This window comes from Myxine glutinosa, chromosome 11 (assembly GCF_964187855.1).
Source record: "Myxine glutinosa chromosome 11, kmMyxGlut1.1, whole genome shotgun sequence".
Taxonomy (NCBI): Eukaryota; Metazoa; Chordata; class Myxini; order Myxiniformes; family Myxinidae; genus Myxine; species Myxine glutinosa.
Window position 1 is genome coordinate 57,010,669 of NC_136271.1, and position 16,144 is coordinate 57,026,812.

Here is a 16,144-nt window from a genome sequence, read left to right on the forward strand (position 1 = left end):
GCTCGCGGTGCCACGGGTTTGTCATTAATCGTCCACATTTGTCCTTCTGCGGGGCGTTGAGCTCCCAATTTAATCCAATTTTTGATGTTCTACGTTTGAGGCCGCGGCTTGTAATTGTATTACATCGAACTCTGTAGGTGCGGATGTCGGAACGTCTGTCTTGAGGTGCCAAATTAATTATGAACCCTTCATTGTTGTTCAACACATGGACCGTTCGGTGTTCAACATTGTATCGACGCCTTACTGGCGTTTTCCGCAGTCGGTCCATCATCCATGTACGACAGTACCCTGCCATTCCCAAAAATCGCAACGAACACACTAACTCTTCACTGTTATCCTTCACTTCACTTCAAAATTTCACTGTTATCCTATCAATACCTGGACAATTTTTTCCTTTCCTTCCTAGATACGCGAATTTCACATCAGTATAAACCCACTGGAAAAATTATCTGAAAAATAACTAGCCTCCCAAAACCATTTCCCTGCAAGAGCGGGGTTAGCCTTGCGGTCCACATGACAATCTTTTTTATTTTGCTCTATCACCTCCCTTTGAGCAATAATTTAATTGGTGTGATTCCCATATACCCACTCCTGATGGAGTTCTGTTCACCTGGTCTGCAGAGCCGTGATCCAATCTTCACCAGCCCCCAATCACCTTCTTATCACAAAACAACAGTCCATAACTAACCACTTTTCTTTATTTCCCGTCTTTTCCATCAACTTTTATAATCTTTTCCCCTCCCTTTCTTAGCAAACCTTGCAAAGTCACTTGTCATTGACAAATGATCCATCTAATTCGACTTTTCTTTAGCATCTTCGCACTTTCCATGACCTTCTTCACACTTACTTTAAACCTTTTCTTCAGACACAACCCACATGAGTTATGAATACAATTTCCCCTTCCAGGCACGTGTCTAGTCACTCACAAAGTGTCCATAAGACAACGTCATCATATTTCACAGAACTCCACCACTCTATTAAATCCTAAACATGCCCAATGGGCAATCCACGAAAAAATCAAAGCATTTTCAGTCCCCCTTTCAGGGAAGTCAAATCAACCACCATTAAAGCACAAAACAGAAAACGACCGTATACTCAGAGTATATGCCATATACTCAGAGTGAGACCCGAAAATCAAGCAGACAGACCGACAATCGAACCTGTCTTTCGACACTGCCGAACGACAAGTCTGCAGACACAGAGGGAGTGACCTTCGACCCCCAGTAGATACCGCGGACACCGCTTTGGTCCGCACCAGCAACTCCCTCAAAATCAGTGTTCAGAGACATGACTCCATAGACAGCCAGAAAGCCAGACAAATACGGACACACACACACAGAGATTAATATATTTTTACAGATTAATATACAGAGATTAATAGATTAATATAGACAATTAATATATTGTCCACATTCATCTTGGTCAACCCAACCCATTCTGGCTCTCCCCAAGAGCTCCGTGTCCGGACAGACAGACAGATAAACGGACCGGTGAAACCATAACCATCCATTCTTCCGATTGGACTCATGTCAGCATCACATGTCATTCTTGTCTTCATTCAACGCATTCTGCCATCCCAAATCGGCCAAATACAAGCCCCGGCCATGCCGTTGAATAAACACCCGGTCGGTTGACAGCCTATTATTTTTGACTTTCACTCCCATTCTCCCTTGCTACATCTGGAGAGCCGTTAATGTGGGGATGTAATTGAACACTTGTTTTAAAGCCCTGTCTACACATGCTCTCCATAATATTCTCATTATTCCCTGCCAATTTTACTCATCCGGATTGCCCAACGCCCGTAGGCAATTTGGGGAATCCCTTGTCAGTCAATGACACACATCAATGACACACACACAATAAACACAAATACACGCTGCAATGACAGATCATTCATTCCCTTATACACAATACAGTATAAATTCATGCACACTCATGCACACTTCAATCCTACTTACCTGTGAACTCTAACACATCCAGTGCGTAGCTTAACTTAAAATACTCATTATTCTACCTTTCTTGGGCTAGTCCCTCCTGGTAGTCCTAAGATCGGGTCGCCCCCCGATTCCTAACCTTAAACGCAGTTCTCACGCCGGAGTAACTTAATACCTATTATCTATCACCCACATATGGGTCTACCTGCTTCCCACAGAGGAAGCTTACCTGAGGGATACCCCTCCTTATCCCGGGCGCCCTGTATAATCGATTCATTACCCACTGCTGCTCTGGTTTAAACTAAATTTGGTTCGGAATGCAAGCCAGGTGGTACAGCCGACAGAGGTCCACACATCCAAAGTAAGGCGGGAGGCTTCAATTTCGAGGTGCAAAAATGCGTACCCACCAAATTAGATGCCGGCAGGCCTCCCTCCCGACCTGGAACGTGAGGATCCACCTCGTCTGCACACTTGGATGTATCCCACTTCTGACACCAAAATTGTCGAGATCGAAGACCTCAAGGGGAAGGAAGAAGAAGAAGAATCAGAGGAAGAAGAACAACAATGTTTAATAAAATCGATTATATACACACGTGTGGAGCGAGGCTCGAGAATGTACCGCCTACACGCAGCGGACAATTCCTCAAGACACTCGCTGAAAAATAAGTGGAAAGGCATTTCATTTATAGCAAAATATTAGACAAGAATCTGCGCTAAAGACATAGCACTACTGGGCAATAAGGACAACACCTCCCATTGTCCCGTCCTATAGAAGGTCAAATTTAGACAACAAGATGTAAGCATAATGATAGGCTACGCTTTTTTTGGCTATCTATCTAAACATATCAGACCCGAGCGCAGGCCGAAGTAAATATTCTTATACACTAGGCTAAATGGTAGATGAAGATTGGATACGTCCTTGGTTTAGGAGACATACTAAACACTACGAAGATATATAATTAATTATTCCCTTTGTGAAGGAGGCGTTTGGATGACATCTTTTTCCTGTACGTGGGTCGAGAGCATTTTATCTACTGTTTGGCACATTCATTCAAGGACTAATTTACTAGGCTAAGGATCCACCCTGCACGTCGAGCCTCGAAACCACTTTTTGTCCACTCACCTCTGCCTGCAGTTGAGTTCAAATCAGTTTTCAGAAGCATTATATATAATTTCAGATGTTATGATCAATTGAGTCATTTAGTTTAAACCTTAATGGCTGACATATATATATATATATATATATATATATATATATATATATATATATATATATATATATATATATATATATATATATATATATAATGGTATCTGTAATCTGGTTCTCCAACCTAATGAGCGGACAACATGACGTCATCGCCATGCACGTCCGCCTTGCCTGCAAAGTTCCAGAGGAACCATCCAGCAGTGCGTCATTACGGATTATAAATACAGATACTGTCACAAGTGCATGCAAAACTCACAGTTACCGACCTGGTTTCGCCCTTGTTGGGGCTTCATCAGGGCAACGCAGTGAGGCTTTCCATACACTTGTAACTCTGTGACCCTTTCGGTTTTTATATCAGTCACTATGCGACCTTCATATCATCAGTGGAGAACCGCCAGCAAGGTGTCCCATACAGCTGCTGCTGCACCTTGCTGGGAGCGATAAGCACCGCCTGCCACGCGGTGACGTTATCTCTGGTATCCACTCATCATATGGAGTCGACCTGGTTGCGGTTGGGAGTTACTAATAATGGTATCTGTAATCTGGTTCTCCAACCTAATGAGCGGACAACATGACGTCATCGCCATGCACGTCCGCCTTTATCTTTCAATATTGTTGAAACGTCTGCCTTTAACTGTGAGTTTTGCATGCACTTGTGACAGTATCTGTATTTATAATCCGTAATGACGCACTGCTGGATGGTTCCTCTGGAACTTTGCAGGCAAGGCGGACGTGCATGGTGATGACGTCATGTTGTCCGCTCATTAGGTTGGAGAACCAGATTACAGATACCATTATTAGTAACTCCCAACCGCAACCAGGTCGACTCCATATGATGAGTGGATACCAGAGATAACGTCACCGCGTGGCAGGCGGTGCTTATCGCTCCCAGCAAGGTGCAGCAGCAGCTGTATGGGACACCTTGCTGGCGGTTCTCCACTGATGATATGAAGGTCGCATAGTGACTGATATAAAAACCGAAAGGGTCACAGAGTTACAAGTGTATGGAAAGCCTCACTGCGTTGCCCTGATGAAGCCCCAACAAGGGCGAAACCAGGTCGGTAACTGTGAGTTTTGCATGCACTTGTGACAGTATCTGTATTTATAATCCGTAATGACGCACTGCTGGATGGTTCCTCTGGAACTTTGCAGGCAAGGCGGACGTGCATGGTGATGACGTCATGTTGTCCGCTCATTAGGTTGGAGAACCAGATTACAGATACCATTATTAGTAACTCCCAACCGCAACCAGGTCGACTCCATATGATGAGTGGATACCAGAGATAACGTCACCGCGTGGCAGGCGGTGCTTATCGCTCCCAGCAAGGTGCAGCAGTAGCTGTATGGGACACCTTGCTGGCGGTTCTCCACTGTTGATATGAAGGTCGCATAGTGACATATATATATATATATATATATATATATATATATATATATATATATATATATATATATATATATATATATATATATATACAGTCATGTGAAAAAGTAAGGACACCCCATGTAAAGTTTTGTCTTTTTCAACATATTTCAACATACAGCTATTTGATCTTCATTTCAACAATATTGATAGATAAAGGTGAAATAATATAACAAATATCATGAAACATTTACATTTTGTAGTCCATTGTATAATTTAAATAAACATAAATGCAAATTTCGCATGTGGAAAAAGTAAGTACACCCCTACATTTATCACTACTTCAAACACCTAAAATTAGAATCAGGTGCACCAGCTCAGGTGCAAATGATTAGAACATCGTTAGAGAGGATCTTGGAGGAACCTGTCTTATTTAAACCTCAGACATTTCGTTTGGTTTGCTCTTTGTTGTTGAAGTGTGTGGCGTCACCATGCCGAGATCAAAAGAGCTCTCTGAGGCCTTCGGAAAGAAGGTTATAGATGCCTACGAGTCTGGGAAGGGATTTAAAAAGATCTCCAAACAATTTGAAATCAATCATTCAACTGTCCGGAAGATCATCTACAAGTGAAGAAGATTCCTAACAACTGCCAACTTGTTCAGGCCAGGCCGCCCCAGCAAGTTCAGCCCGAGAGCAGACCGCAAGATGCTGAAAGAAGTCTCTAAGAACCCCAGAATGTCATCACGGGACCCACAGGTAGCTCTTGCCACTGTTGATGTCAAAGTGCATGAGTCTACCAAAAGAAAGAGGCTGCACAAATTTGATCTACATGGGAGGTGTGCCAGGGGGAAACCTTTGCTGTCCAGAAAGAACATCCGGGCAAGACTAAAGTTTGCCAATGAACACCGAGGCAAAGACCAGCACTTCTGGAACAATGTGCTCTGGACAGATGAGTCAAAGGTAGAGCTGTTTGGCCACAGTACCAGAATACATGTTTGACGAAAACCAAAGACAGCATTTGACCACAAGAACCTGATACCAACTGTAAAGCATGTTGGTGGAAATATTATGGTTTGGGGCAGCTTTGCTGCATCAGGGCCTGGGCAGCTCACCATCATATAATCCACTCTGAATTCTTCATTGTACCAGAGGGTGCTTGAGGATAACGTGAGGCCATCTGTCGGAAAGTTGAAGCTCAACCGAAGGTGGACCTTGCAACATGACAATGACCCTAAACATACCAGTAAATCCACCAAGGAATGGCTGAAAAGAAAGAAATGGAGGGTTCTGGAATGGCCAAGTCAAAGCCCAGATCTAAATCCCATCGAGATGTTGTGGGGGTATTTGAAACGAGTTGTGCATGCAAGAAACCCCTCAAACATCGTACAGCTGAAAGAATTCTGCATGGAGGAGTGGGCAAAAATTTCTCCCAGTCGATGTCAGAGACTGGTAGACAGTTATAAGAAACGCCTACTTGAGGTTGTTTCTGCCAAAGGGGCCAATACCACCTATTAGAGCCAAGGGTGTACTTACTTTTTCCACATGCGAAATTTGCATTTATGTTTATTTAAATTATACAATGGACTACAAAATGTAAATGTTTCATGATATTTGTTATATTATATCACCTTTATCTATCAATTATGTTGAAATGAAGATCAAATAGCTGTATGTTGAAATATGTTGAAAAAGTCAAAACTTTACATGGGGTGTACTTATTGAAGAGCAGGGCAGAGACAATGTGTCCGCGTGGCAGGCGATACTTGTTGCTAACAGGTTGCGCAGCAATTGCTGGGGTGAGACTCAATCTGTGCCTTGCTTCCTCGTCAAGTTAGGGGGTTCAATCTGTGTTTATTAGCGGCTTAGTTCGGTCACAAATCAACAATTTGCAGTATGTTGTCCTGATGAGGGAAAAATAAGCCCTCTTCGGGACGGCATGGTGTTGAAGTCGTGAGGACTCACTCCAATGGAGGAGGGGTCCAATTGTATGACCATGCATTCTGGCCCTTCGGGGTCAGGGCGCATGTGTTTTGATTGACCATGTGCTTCAGCCTTTGGGTTGAGGTGCATGTGTATGCCAATGGGACGGTCTTGGTAGACTTTGTGCTTTTGTCATGGGGTCAAGGTGCATGTCCAACGCTGTTTAAATGTTTGATTTTTTACCTTTTTTATTGTAAAAAAGGCAGGCCTCATAAGGCCCATAATGAAGGCGAAATCGAGATCGACATCTCTGCCTTTGTCTATTTGTGACTATAGAGCTTTAATCTCAGTATGTGCATACTTGAGTACCACATGGATGCCTCCTAGTCTGGAGGTGATGTGGGGTATAATTTATGTGCATGACGTCAGCGTCATATCATCGGGTCAGTGTGCTACTCTGGTTAAATATATATACATATATATATATATATATATATATATATATATATATATATATATATATATATATATATATATATATATATATATATATATAATCGGGAGATTAAATCAGACGCGGACGTCTTTTTCGTAGTAGTACTTACTTTTTCCACATGCGAAATTTGCATTTATGTTTATTTAAATTATACAATGGACTACAAAATGTAAATGTTTCATGATATTTGTCATATTATATCACCTTTATCTATCAATATTGTTGAAATGAAGATCAAATATCTGTATGTTGAAATATGTTGAAAATGTCAAAACTTTACATGGGGTGTACTTACTTTTTCACGTGACTCTAGATATATACTGTATATATATAAATTTATGATTTTTTTTTTTTGTGTCGCTATTCCTCCTTTTGCCCAGGATGATGCAAGGCAGTTGTATGAATTGGCCAGCTCTGCGGAGGAGGGTGTTCTCTCCCCGGAGCTCTCTCGCATCATCAAGCGGCTTTGGGCAGACACGAGCGTACAAGAGTGCTTTGCTCGTGCACGCGAGTACCAGCTGAACGACTCTGCGGCCTAGTGAGTGCCGGGTGCATTGCCATGATGTTGCTAATTGCAAGGAAATCCTGTCTAATCCAGGATGATGATGATGATGATGATGATGATGAAGAAGAACTTAGAGACAGACAAATCATAGCCAAAAGCATCTGCAACTATTTTTTTATATATACAAATGAAGAACCTTTGTTGACGATGTCATGCTTCATTAAAACTATCTGCTAAATCCTTACATTGCCAAATATCTGTGAAACGACATTCGGAATATTGTGTCAACTCTTATGGGAACACCAAACTGCATATTAACAGGAATTTTCTTCCTCATTTTGCTTGAGCTTGAGTCCGAGTTCTGGCCACCTGCTTCCTATGTCCCACAATCTGCGCGTGTGCGACCATACGCTCAACACAATCATGATGCTACGGTGGAGTGGATCTTGGTTGAGGGAACTAACTTTGATTCAGCCTCACGAGGCTTTCGTTCTTTGAATTTGTGAGGTATTACCGTTGGCAGTTGAGTGTATGGCCTGCCAGGCAGCATTCTGACTTGAACATACCATCTCGTTGACGGTCCTGGCTAATGCCAAACTGCCACGCCAATATTTATTCTTGATGATGGGCCGAATTAATGAAAGCCGGCAGATTGCAGATTTCCAGCTCTTTTATATTATTTATTATTCTGACAAAAAGGAATAAGCTTTATCCAATTTGTATCTCCTCCGGGGTTGCCAATTAATTGCTGAAATGGTTTCTCATATGTGGGAGATGGAAAGAGATGGTGAACATGTCCTCGTTCTTGTGATAAAATGATGTACTTAAATAATGAATGAAACGGGGAGTAAAAACAGTAGGACTCAGACAGATCCAGGGCATAAATGACAACATAAAAAAGGAGGGGGGGGGGGGAGATGACACAAACTTATATTAGAAGGAGACTATACCCCACTAAGGCTGCCACTCACAAATTTACTGAACAATAGGGAACAGGCCAGGATTTTAAGAGAGGTTCTGTAGCCTTGGTTTGAGGTCCTCGTAGCTGTGCGCCAGCATGATCTCGGTGCGAACTTGGGGCACGGTTTCGGGCACATTGCCACTCGCTCCAGCTCATGGCGGCTCACCACAACTCTCTGCGATCACACAAACTCTCCGTAACTGCCCCTTTGTGTCTGTGCTTCCCAATTCTATCCCTCCTCATGAACCCGCCAATGGACGCGCCTGCCAAGCCTGGCGATTGGCTGTCTGGTGTCCTCAGAGCAAGCATTCCCACAGCCCTCAGAGCTCTGACTTTCTTGGTCCCCATTACCGCCATTATCGTGTAGGTATAATGTTGGCATCATCGTTCTTAGCTAGGCCTGACCTGGTTTGGCAACATCGCTTTTCCTCCCATCTCTGCCTGACCCTGTTTGATAGGAAGTTGCAAACAATTTACATTAGTCCACAAAGTGTCTACTGGTAACAACACCACCTTCCTCAGTGCATATATAACATGAACTGGAATGGCACTCGGTAGAGCTCATACTTCGGCCAGTCTGAACAGTATGTTTCATATCCCACGGATCTAGATCCGGTGTCACGAAACAGATCCGCCCCCGAAACAGATCTGCCCCCGCAATTCTGTACCAGTACAGATCTTTTCTGTACCAGTACAGAATCTGTACCAGTACAGATTCGCCCCCCTCGAAATAGATTCGCCCACCTGCCACGAAATAGACTCTCCCCCTTGACAAAATCGCCCCCTCATAATATATATGTACATGTTTCAGCAGATATTCAAACTTGGAAAAAAGTGTAACAAATATTGTGGGGCTCTTGGTGATTGTGGAAGAGATATTTTACAATTAATCGACAACTAGAGCAACTGAATATTGATGTAACCCAATAAAAATAAAACCATAATAACCATAAAAATAAATAACAATAACCATAAATTAACCATAAATAACCATAAATAACCATAAAAAACATAAAATAACCCAAGTAATCATAAAATAACCATAAAAATAACCATAAAATGACCATACAATAACCATAAATAACCATAAATAACCATAAAATAACCCAAATAACCATAAATAACCATTAAAATAACCAAAAATAACCATAAAAATAACCAAAAATAACCATAAAAATAACCATAAAAATAACCATAAAATGACCATACAATAACCATAAATAACCATAAATAACCATAAAAATAACCAAAAATAACATAAAATAACATAAAATAACCAAAAATAACCATAAAATAACCATAAAACCATATAAAATAACATAAAATAACCAAAAATAACCATAAAATAACCATAAAAATAACCATAAAAATAACCTAAAATAACATAAAATAACATAAAATAACCAAAAATAACCATAAAATAACCATAAAACCATATAAAATAACATAAAATAACCAAAAATAACCATAAAAATAACCATTAAAATAACCATTAAAATAGCCATAAAATAACCATACAACCATAAAAACCATAAAATAACCATAAAACCATATAAAATAACATAAAATAACATAAAATAACCAAAAATAACCATAAAATAACCATAAATAACCATAAAAATAACCATAAATAACATAAAATAACCAGAAATAACCATAAAATAACCATAAATAACCATAAAAATAACCATGAATAACCATAAAAATAACCAAAAATAACATAAAAATAACATTAAATAACCATAAAAATAACCATAAAACCATATAAAATAACATAAATAACCATTAAAATAACCATAAAATAACCATAAAATAACCATGAAAATAACCATAAAAATAACCATAAAATAACCATAAAACCATATAAAAGAACATAAAATAACCAAAAATAACATAAAATAACATAAAATAACCATACAATAACCATAAAACCACATAAAAGAACATAAAATAACCAAAAATAACCATAAATAACATAAAATAACATAAAATAACCATACAATAACCATAAAAATAACCATAAATTACCATAAAAATAACTATAAAAATAACAAAAAATAACCAGAAAATAACCATAAAAATAACCATAAAATAACCAATTAAAAATAACCATAAAATAACATAAAAGAACAAAAAATAACCATAAAATAACCATAAATAACCATTAAAATAACCCAAAATAACCATAAAAATAACTATAAAAATAACCAAAAATAACATAAAATAACATAAAAGAACCCTAAAATAACCATAAATAACCATAAAAATAACCATAAAATAACCATAAAACCATATAAAATAACATAAAATAACCAAAAATAACCATAAATAACCATAAAAATAACCATAAAATAACCATAAAACCATAAAACCAACCATAAAATAACCATAAAACCATAAAACCATAACCAAAATAAAAAATAAACCAATAAAAATCTATCAATAATTACTATATCAAGTGTTCAAGTATGTCTTAAAAAGATTGAGAAAATGTGTAAGTCCGCACTCAATCAATTCCCCAAACAATATAATGTAGTACTTTTATCACGTCCCCTCTTGTAAACCAATATTTCCATATGTATATTGATATATCCACAAACGAGAATGGGGGGCGATTCTATTCTGATGGGGGCGAGAAACGTATCCGCCGGGGGGCGAGTTTATACTGGTACAGATTCGCCGGGGGGAGAGTTTATACGGGGGCGGATTTATTTCGCGACACCGGACCTGACCCAAAATCGAATCGGCTTGTTATTGTTGTCTACCCAATGGTTTGCTCTCCATCTGTCTGTCCGTCCATCCCACCTGTGGTTTTCCAGACTTTTTTCCCCATACCCTCCAACATATTCAATTGAAACTTGGTGCATAGCTTTATTATGATAAATTACAGAACAAGATCGACTTTCAGGGCATTTTGTCATTTTTTAAATTATTTGGTATGAAATTTGTCCTACGGTATATAGCTCACACTTGGTGAGTGCTTGGAACAAGAACATTCATTGGGACCGGTAGGGGACATGTATTGCAAAGCATTTCTCACTGTGTGCTTGTTCTGTTGTGTTTTTCTTCCAACAGCTATCTCAATGATCTGGACAGAATCTCAAACCCAGGATATGTTCCCACCCAGCAGGATGTGCTACGGACCCGAGTCAAAACCACAGGCATTGTGGAGACACATTTCACCTTCAAAGAGCTGCATTTCAAGTTAGTATCTGACTGGAGAGGAGGAGGAGGGGGGATAGGTGAAGAGATTCATGTGCTCACACACACTAACTCACTTGCATTACACGCACATGCATATACAAACATGCTTATTTAAAGGTTATCTACTTATTCAAACTCCTAGCTTAGGAGCTAATCTTACATCGTGTAAGATTTTTGCCAACTAGTGGATTACTGCTTACATGTTATAAAATATTGAGTTTATATTGATAGGGTAAAACATCGCAGTTCTTCCTTGGCAACATTTTGTTGTCCCTCGCAATTAGAAACATCCTCATTTATGTCCTGGGAAATAAAGAATGCTGGACATCCTGATAAATTTGAGAAGCAATTTCTATACTCTGTATCTAAAGAATGGACCTTCAAAACCTGCATTACTCCAGAGACGGCTTGCTAGAAACAGCGTGGTCAATATCTATGTAGGCAGACATAGTGATCTCCCTATCAATATGAAAATATTGAATATATACATCCTCTCTGGGGCATTGTGGTTAAGACCCGCACAACCGCTGTACAGCAGTGAGCCGAATGGGAATATCAAACATTTCCAACTAGAACGGCACTCGGTAGAGAGCATACCTCCACCTGGCTGAACAGTTTACATTTTGTATCCCAGGGATCTCGATTCGGACCGGAACCAAAATCGAATCGGCTTGTTCTTGTCACCGAACCAACTCATCCACAAAATTTTGTCATAATCCGTCCACAACTTTTTGAAGTACCATGTTAAATATAGGTTTTGGCCCTATCACTCAATGGTGAAGAATCACTTTTTTAAAATCTCTGATAAAGATCCAGATTCGAATTTTCACCAAAATATAATCATTTCATCCTTGTCACACATCCAACCTGTCCACCACCAAATTTTGTCCGAATCCATCCACAACGTTTTAAGATATCCTGTTCACAAACAAGCAAACAAGAAGACGTCATACAGACCACGACACTTGCAAAATCCACGCCTCCACAAAATAAAGAGTTGCCATGGATACATCAAATTGTCCATTTCATTAAGATTAAAATTGATGATCTTAATCAAAGATCGGGTCAATCGGATGAAAATTTATGATTTTTCTGATGAAAATTGATGATTTTCGAAGTTTGACCTTGAGTTGACCTTTGACCTTTTGACCTTAAAAAAAGTTGGTTTCCCAATTAATTGAGAAATTGTGCAATTGCTATTTAATTTTCAAGTCAGATGAAAATTGCTGATTTTGAACGTTTGACGTTGAGTTGCCCTTTGACCTTTTGACCTCAAAAATAGTTGGTTTCCCTATTTAGTGACTCGATATGCAAAAGATATTTCATTTTCAAGTCAATCGGGTGAAAAATGGCAATTTTAGAAATTCGACCCGAAGATGACCTTTGACCTCAAAACCAAGAGGCCATCATCTGGTTCCATCTGGTTAAGGTTCGTGACGATCGGTTTAAACTTGTGAACTGTAGGCGATTGACAGACAGACAGAAAAACAAACAGGCAGACAGACAGACAAACAACCGCAACCAACCAATATACTTGAAAAATTTCTGATTTTGCAAGTAACAAACAAACAAACAAACACACAGACAGACAGACAGACAGACAGGGGTGATAACATAACCTCCATCTACCTTCTGTGGCAGAGGTAACAATCCTGTGGCATTGTGGCTTGTTATGGCATTCTGGCAGGTGGCATTTCCTTATCTAGCATGGAAAATGCTTTGACAAAGTATCTACTTCCAACCGGGCTGAATGAAATTAAAAGTAGGTCATGAATAATTAAATATTTTTACAGTGAAAGTGGCAAGATGTGGTGGACACAGTTTGAAGGTGAAAATAAAAAGGGTAATTGTGGGTTCCCTCATTACAGGTACCGGTATCTTCTAAGTGAAAAATTACGTCATTACTCGTAATTTCTTTTGTTTTTGTTTTAACAGCAGGGCTGGAAATAATGAGAAATTTATCCATTTCAAACTGATTGACAGCCTATAGTAAGGTGGCTTATAGGAAATACGATTACAGACTGGACAAAAGCACCCGATTTCCCACAGAATTATTTTAGGATACTATGATTAATTTTAGAAGGGTATGCAACCCCAAATCCCAAAAATGGGAAATAAAAAAAATCCACAAAATGTTTCTGCTCTTAATTAGATATGATTTATTATTTATACATGACTACAAGAGCATACACGTCACTTCGCTGACGGACCAATTATATTATTCGTCATGACTCTTGCTGCTAGAAGGGGGAGGGGGAAGGTAGGAGGAGGGAGGGGATGTGGTGAGGAGGGAGGGAGAGGAAGGGAAGGGGGTGGGAGGGAGAAGAAGGGAAGGGGGGTGGGAGGAAGAGGAAGCGAGGGGGAGAGACATATTCCTAACATACATCTTTTTGGGGTGTGGGGGGGGGTTGACAGGCCCCTCCATCTCAGGGTTGGGGGGAAGAAGGACAATTTTACTCGTGCAAAGAGTGCTTTACAGCGTTGCCCAGGTAAAGGAAATGGTAATACCCTCAACCACCACCACCAGGTGGCGCTATACGGTACACATTTACATAGCAAATTTATGCCCCGCCCCACTCACCATCCCTTCCCCCACACCAAACCCCTGTATGAGGCCGCAGCCACATAGCCTGTGTTACCCCCAACACAAAGTTGTATTTGTAACTTAAAAGATGTGGCCGTGCATTAGGAACAAATGCAGACAGATGTATATATATATATATATATATATATATATATATATATATATATATATATATATTGTTACAGACGTGGCTTAGATGTTATTTACCGAGCGGTTTGGTATGACCACGTCTGCACAAGTTACCCGATTATACCCGAACGTTGACTAATCGCGCTACGCTAGATCAATGAAGGAAAAGACACACGGCTGGGATTAAAATGACGCGACACCAGGGATACGGTTCTCAAGACCTCCGGAGGAGGTTATATTGTTACGGAAGGTTAGATTACAACTACAAGAGGGACAGCATAGTAAGATAAGCACTTAGACACACTCTTATATTATTCCCAACAGACGACAGATAAACGGGACAAAAGGCTGACTCACACGGGGTTTGATGGCTAGGAAAGGCAGGATCGATGGCTCCAGGTGCACCTGGGCTCAAAGGTCAGAATCGACTCGGTCCGGTCCAGAGATGCGGGGAGGTATTCAGCGCTCGTACGTGGCAACTTCTCTCTCCAGGCTGGGGGCGCATCTGACCTCACATCCGGTGAGTCGCTTCGTATCTCCGGCGGGGAGTGACACGCCCTCGGCTCATTAGCTCCGCCCCAGATGGAATCGGCACGTCGCCTCTCATTGGGTGCGTGCGGGGGGGGGTTACCGGCTCCGCCCTCGACGGGGGACTGACAAGGAGCCCCTTCGTGGTAACCCCGTGGAGCGCATGGTCCGGCGCGCATTGTCAATGGCGGCTAACCGAGCCGGTGTGATGACGCACACTCCCCCCCGCGCAGCGTCGTTGTTGTTGTAATTGTTGTTGTAGTTGTAGTTGTAGTTGTTGTTTGGGGAAGAAGATGGAAGGAGGTATGGGAAAGGTCCTAAACTCACTACTGGTGCCATATAATCACATTCTGGTGCAACGAAGAGTCAGAATTAATGGAAAGGAGTCCTTAACTGACATAGACTGAGAATAACTAGCAAGATGTCCGAAAGTTGTCTACGTGAGATGCGGTGGACCTGGGCACGACATTTAATGGGGGAAAAAGGGGAAGGTCGGCTCTACTGATTGTTGTTTACAGACAATGGGACTAGGGAATGGGGGATTGGGGATAGTTGGGGAGTATTGGGGAAATAGGGGAATATTTACAAGCGGATATGGAGGCCAAATTCCATATTCGCAACATTGCACCCTTCTCTACCCTCGGGGCGGCCCGACCCGATAAATTTTTACCTACTTTAGTGTGGCACGCAATGTAGTTCCCTCTACTATTAACTCTACCCTGAGTGCGACAGTTTTACAGATATTCACAAATGAGTAAATATGTCCCCCTGCGACGTTGCACCCTTCTCCTCACAGAAACACACCCACAGGATAACCGAATCCGGAAAGAATCCTCAAACTAAACATACAGCCGGTAGGGAGCATTATTTACACAAGACTACGCTGATATTTACACTACGATCCAGGACCTGTTTTTGGAGGAACACATGCAGATGTTATGCATAGAGAGAGCACGCATGCTAGCATCGATACACCAACCCACGAGTGCTCTGTGGCCTACGGCCTTTAATAATGTGCAGAGCACCCCTTCCAAGCATCAAGCACCACCCCATCACACAGTGAGCACCATCCGGTGCACCAATAAAGTGTTTATAAATCATTGTGTGGTGTCGCAGCCGGCCGATGTTCTGCCGCTGGTCTTGCCTTCATGTGGTGCACTTGGCCTTCTTACTTCTTTAAAAAATCAAGAAAGGCGCCAACCGCGTCCATTTCTGTATTGTGGCCGTCAGGGGCCAACTAAGAGTGGTTCACCTGTTTGGCATAGGTGCCACGTTGACCCATAGGTTCTTCCACGGGTGGTGCTTGGCCGC

General features: G+C 40.9%; 2 protein-coding genes across 2 annotated transcripts in view; one reads left to right on the top strand and one right to left on the bottom strand.

Annotated features, from left to right (window-relative positions):
- The window catches only part of LOC137436697 (uncharacterized), a 258,031-nt gene that overhangs the window by 209,899 nt on the left and 31,988 nt on the right, over positions 1 to 16,144 (bottom strand). The gene's annotated exons all lie outside the window — the stretch shown is intronic.
- Positions 1 to 16,144, top strand: part of LOC137436695 (guanine nucleotide-binding protein G(i) subunit alpha-1) — a 167,678-nt gene that overhangs the window by 127,404 nt on the left and 24,130 nt on the right. Inside the window, exons 4-5 of the mRNA XM_068130696.2 lie at positions 7,303 to 7,460; positions 11,464 to 11,592. Coding sequence (XP_067986797.1) covers positions 7,303 to 7,460; positions 11,464 to 11,592 — 287 coding nt within the window. The remainder of the gene's footprint in view (positions 1 to 7,302; positions 7,461 to 11,463; positions 11,593 to 16,144) is intronic.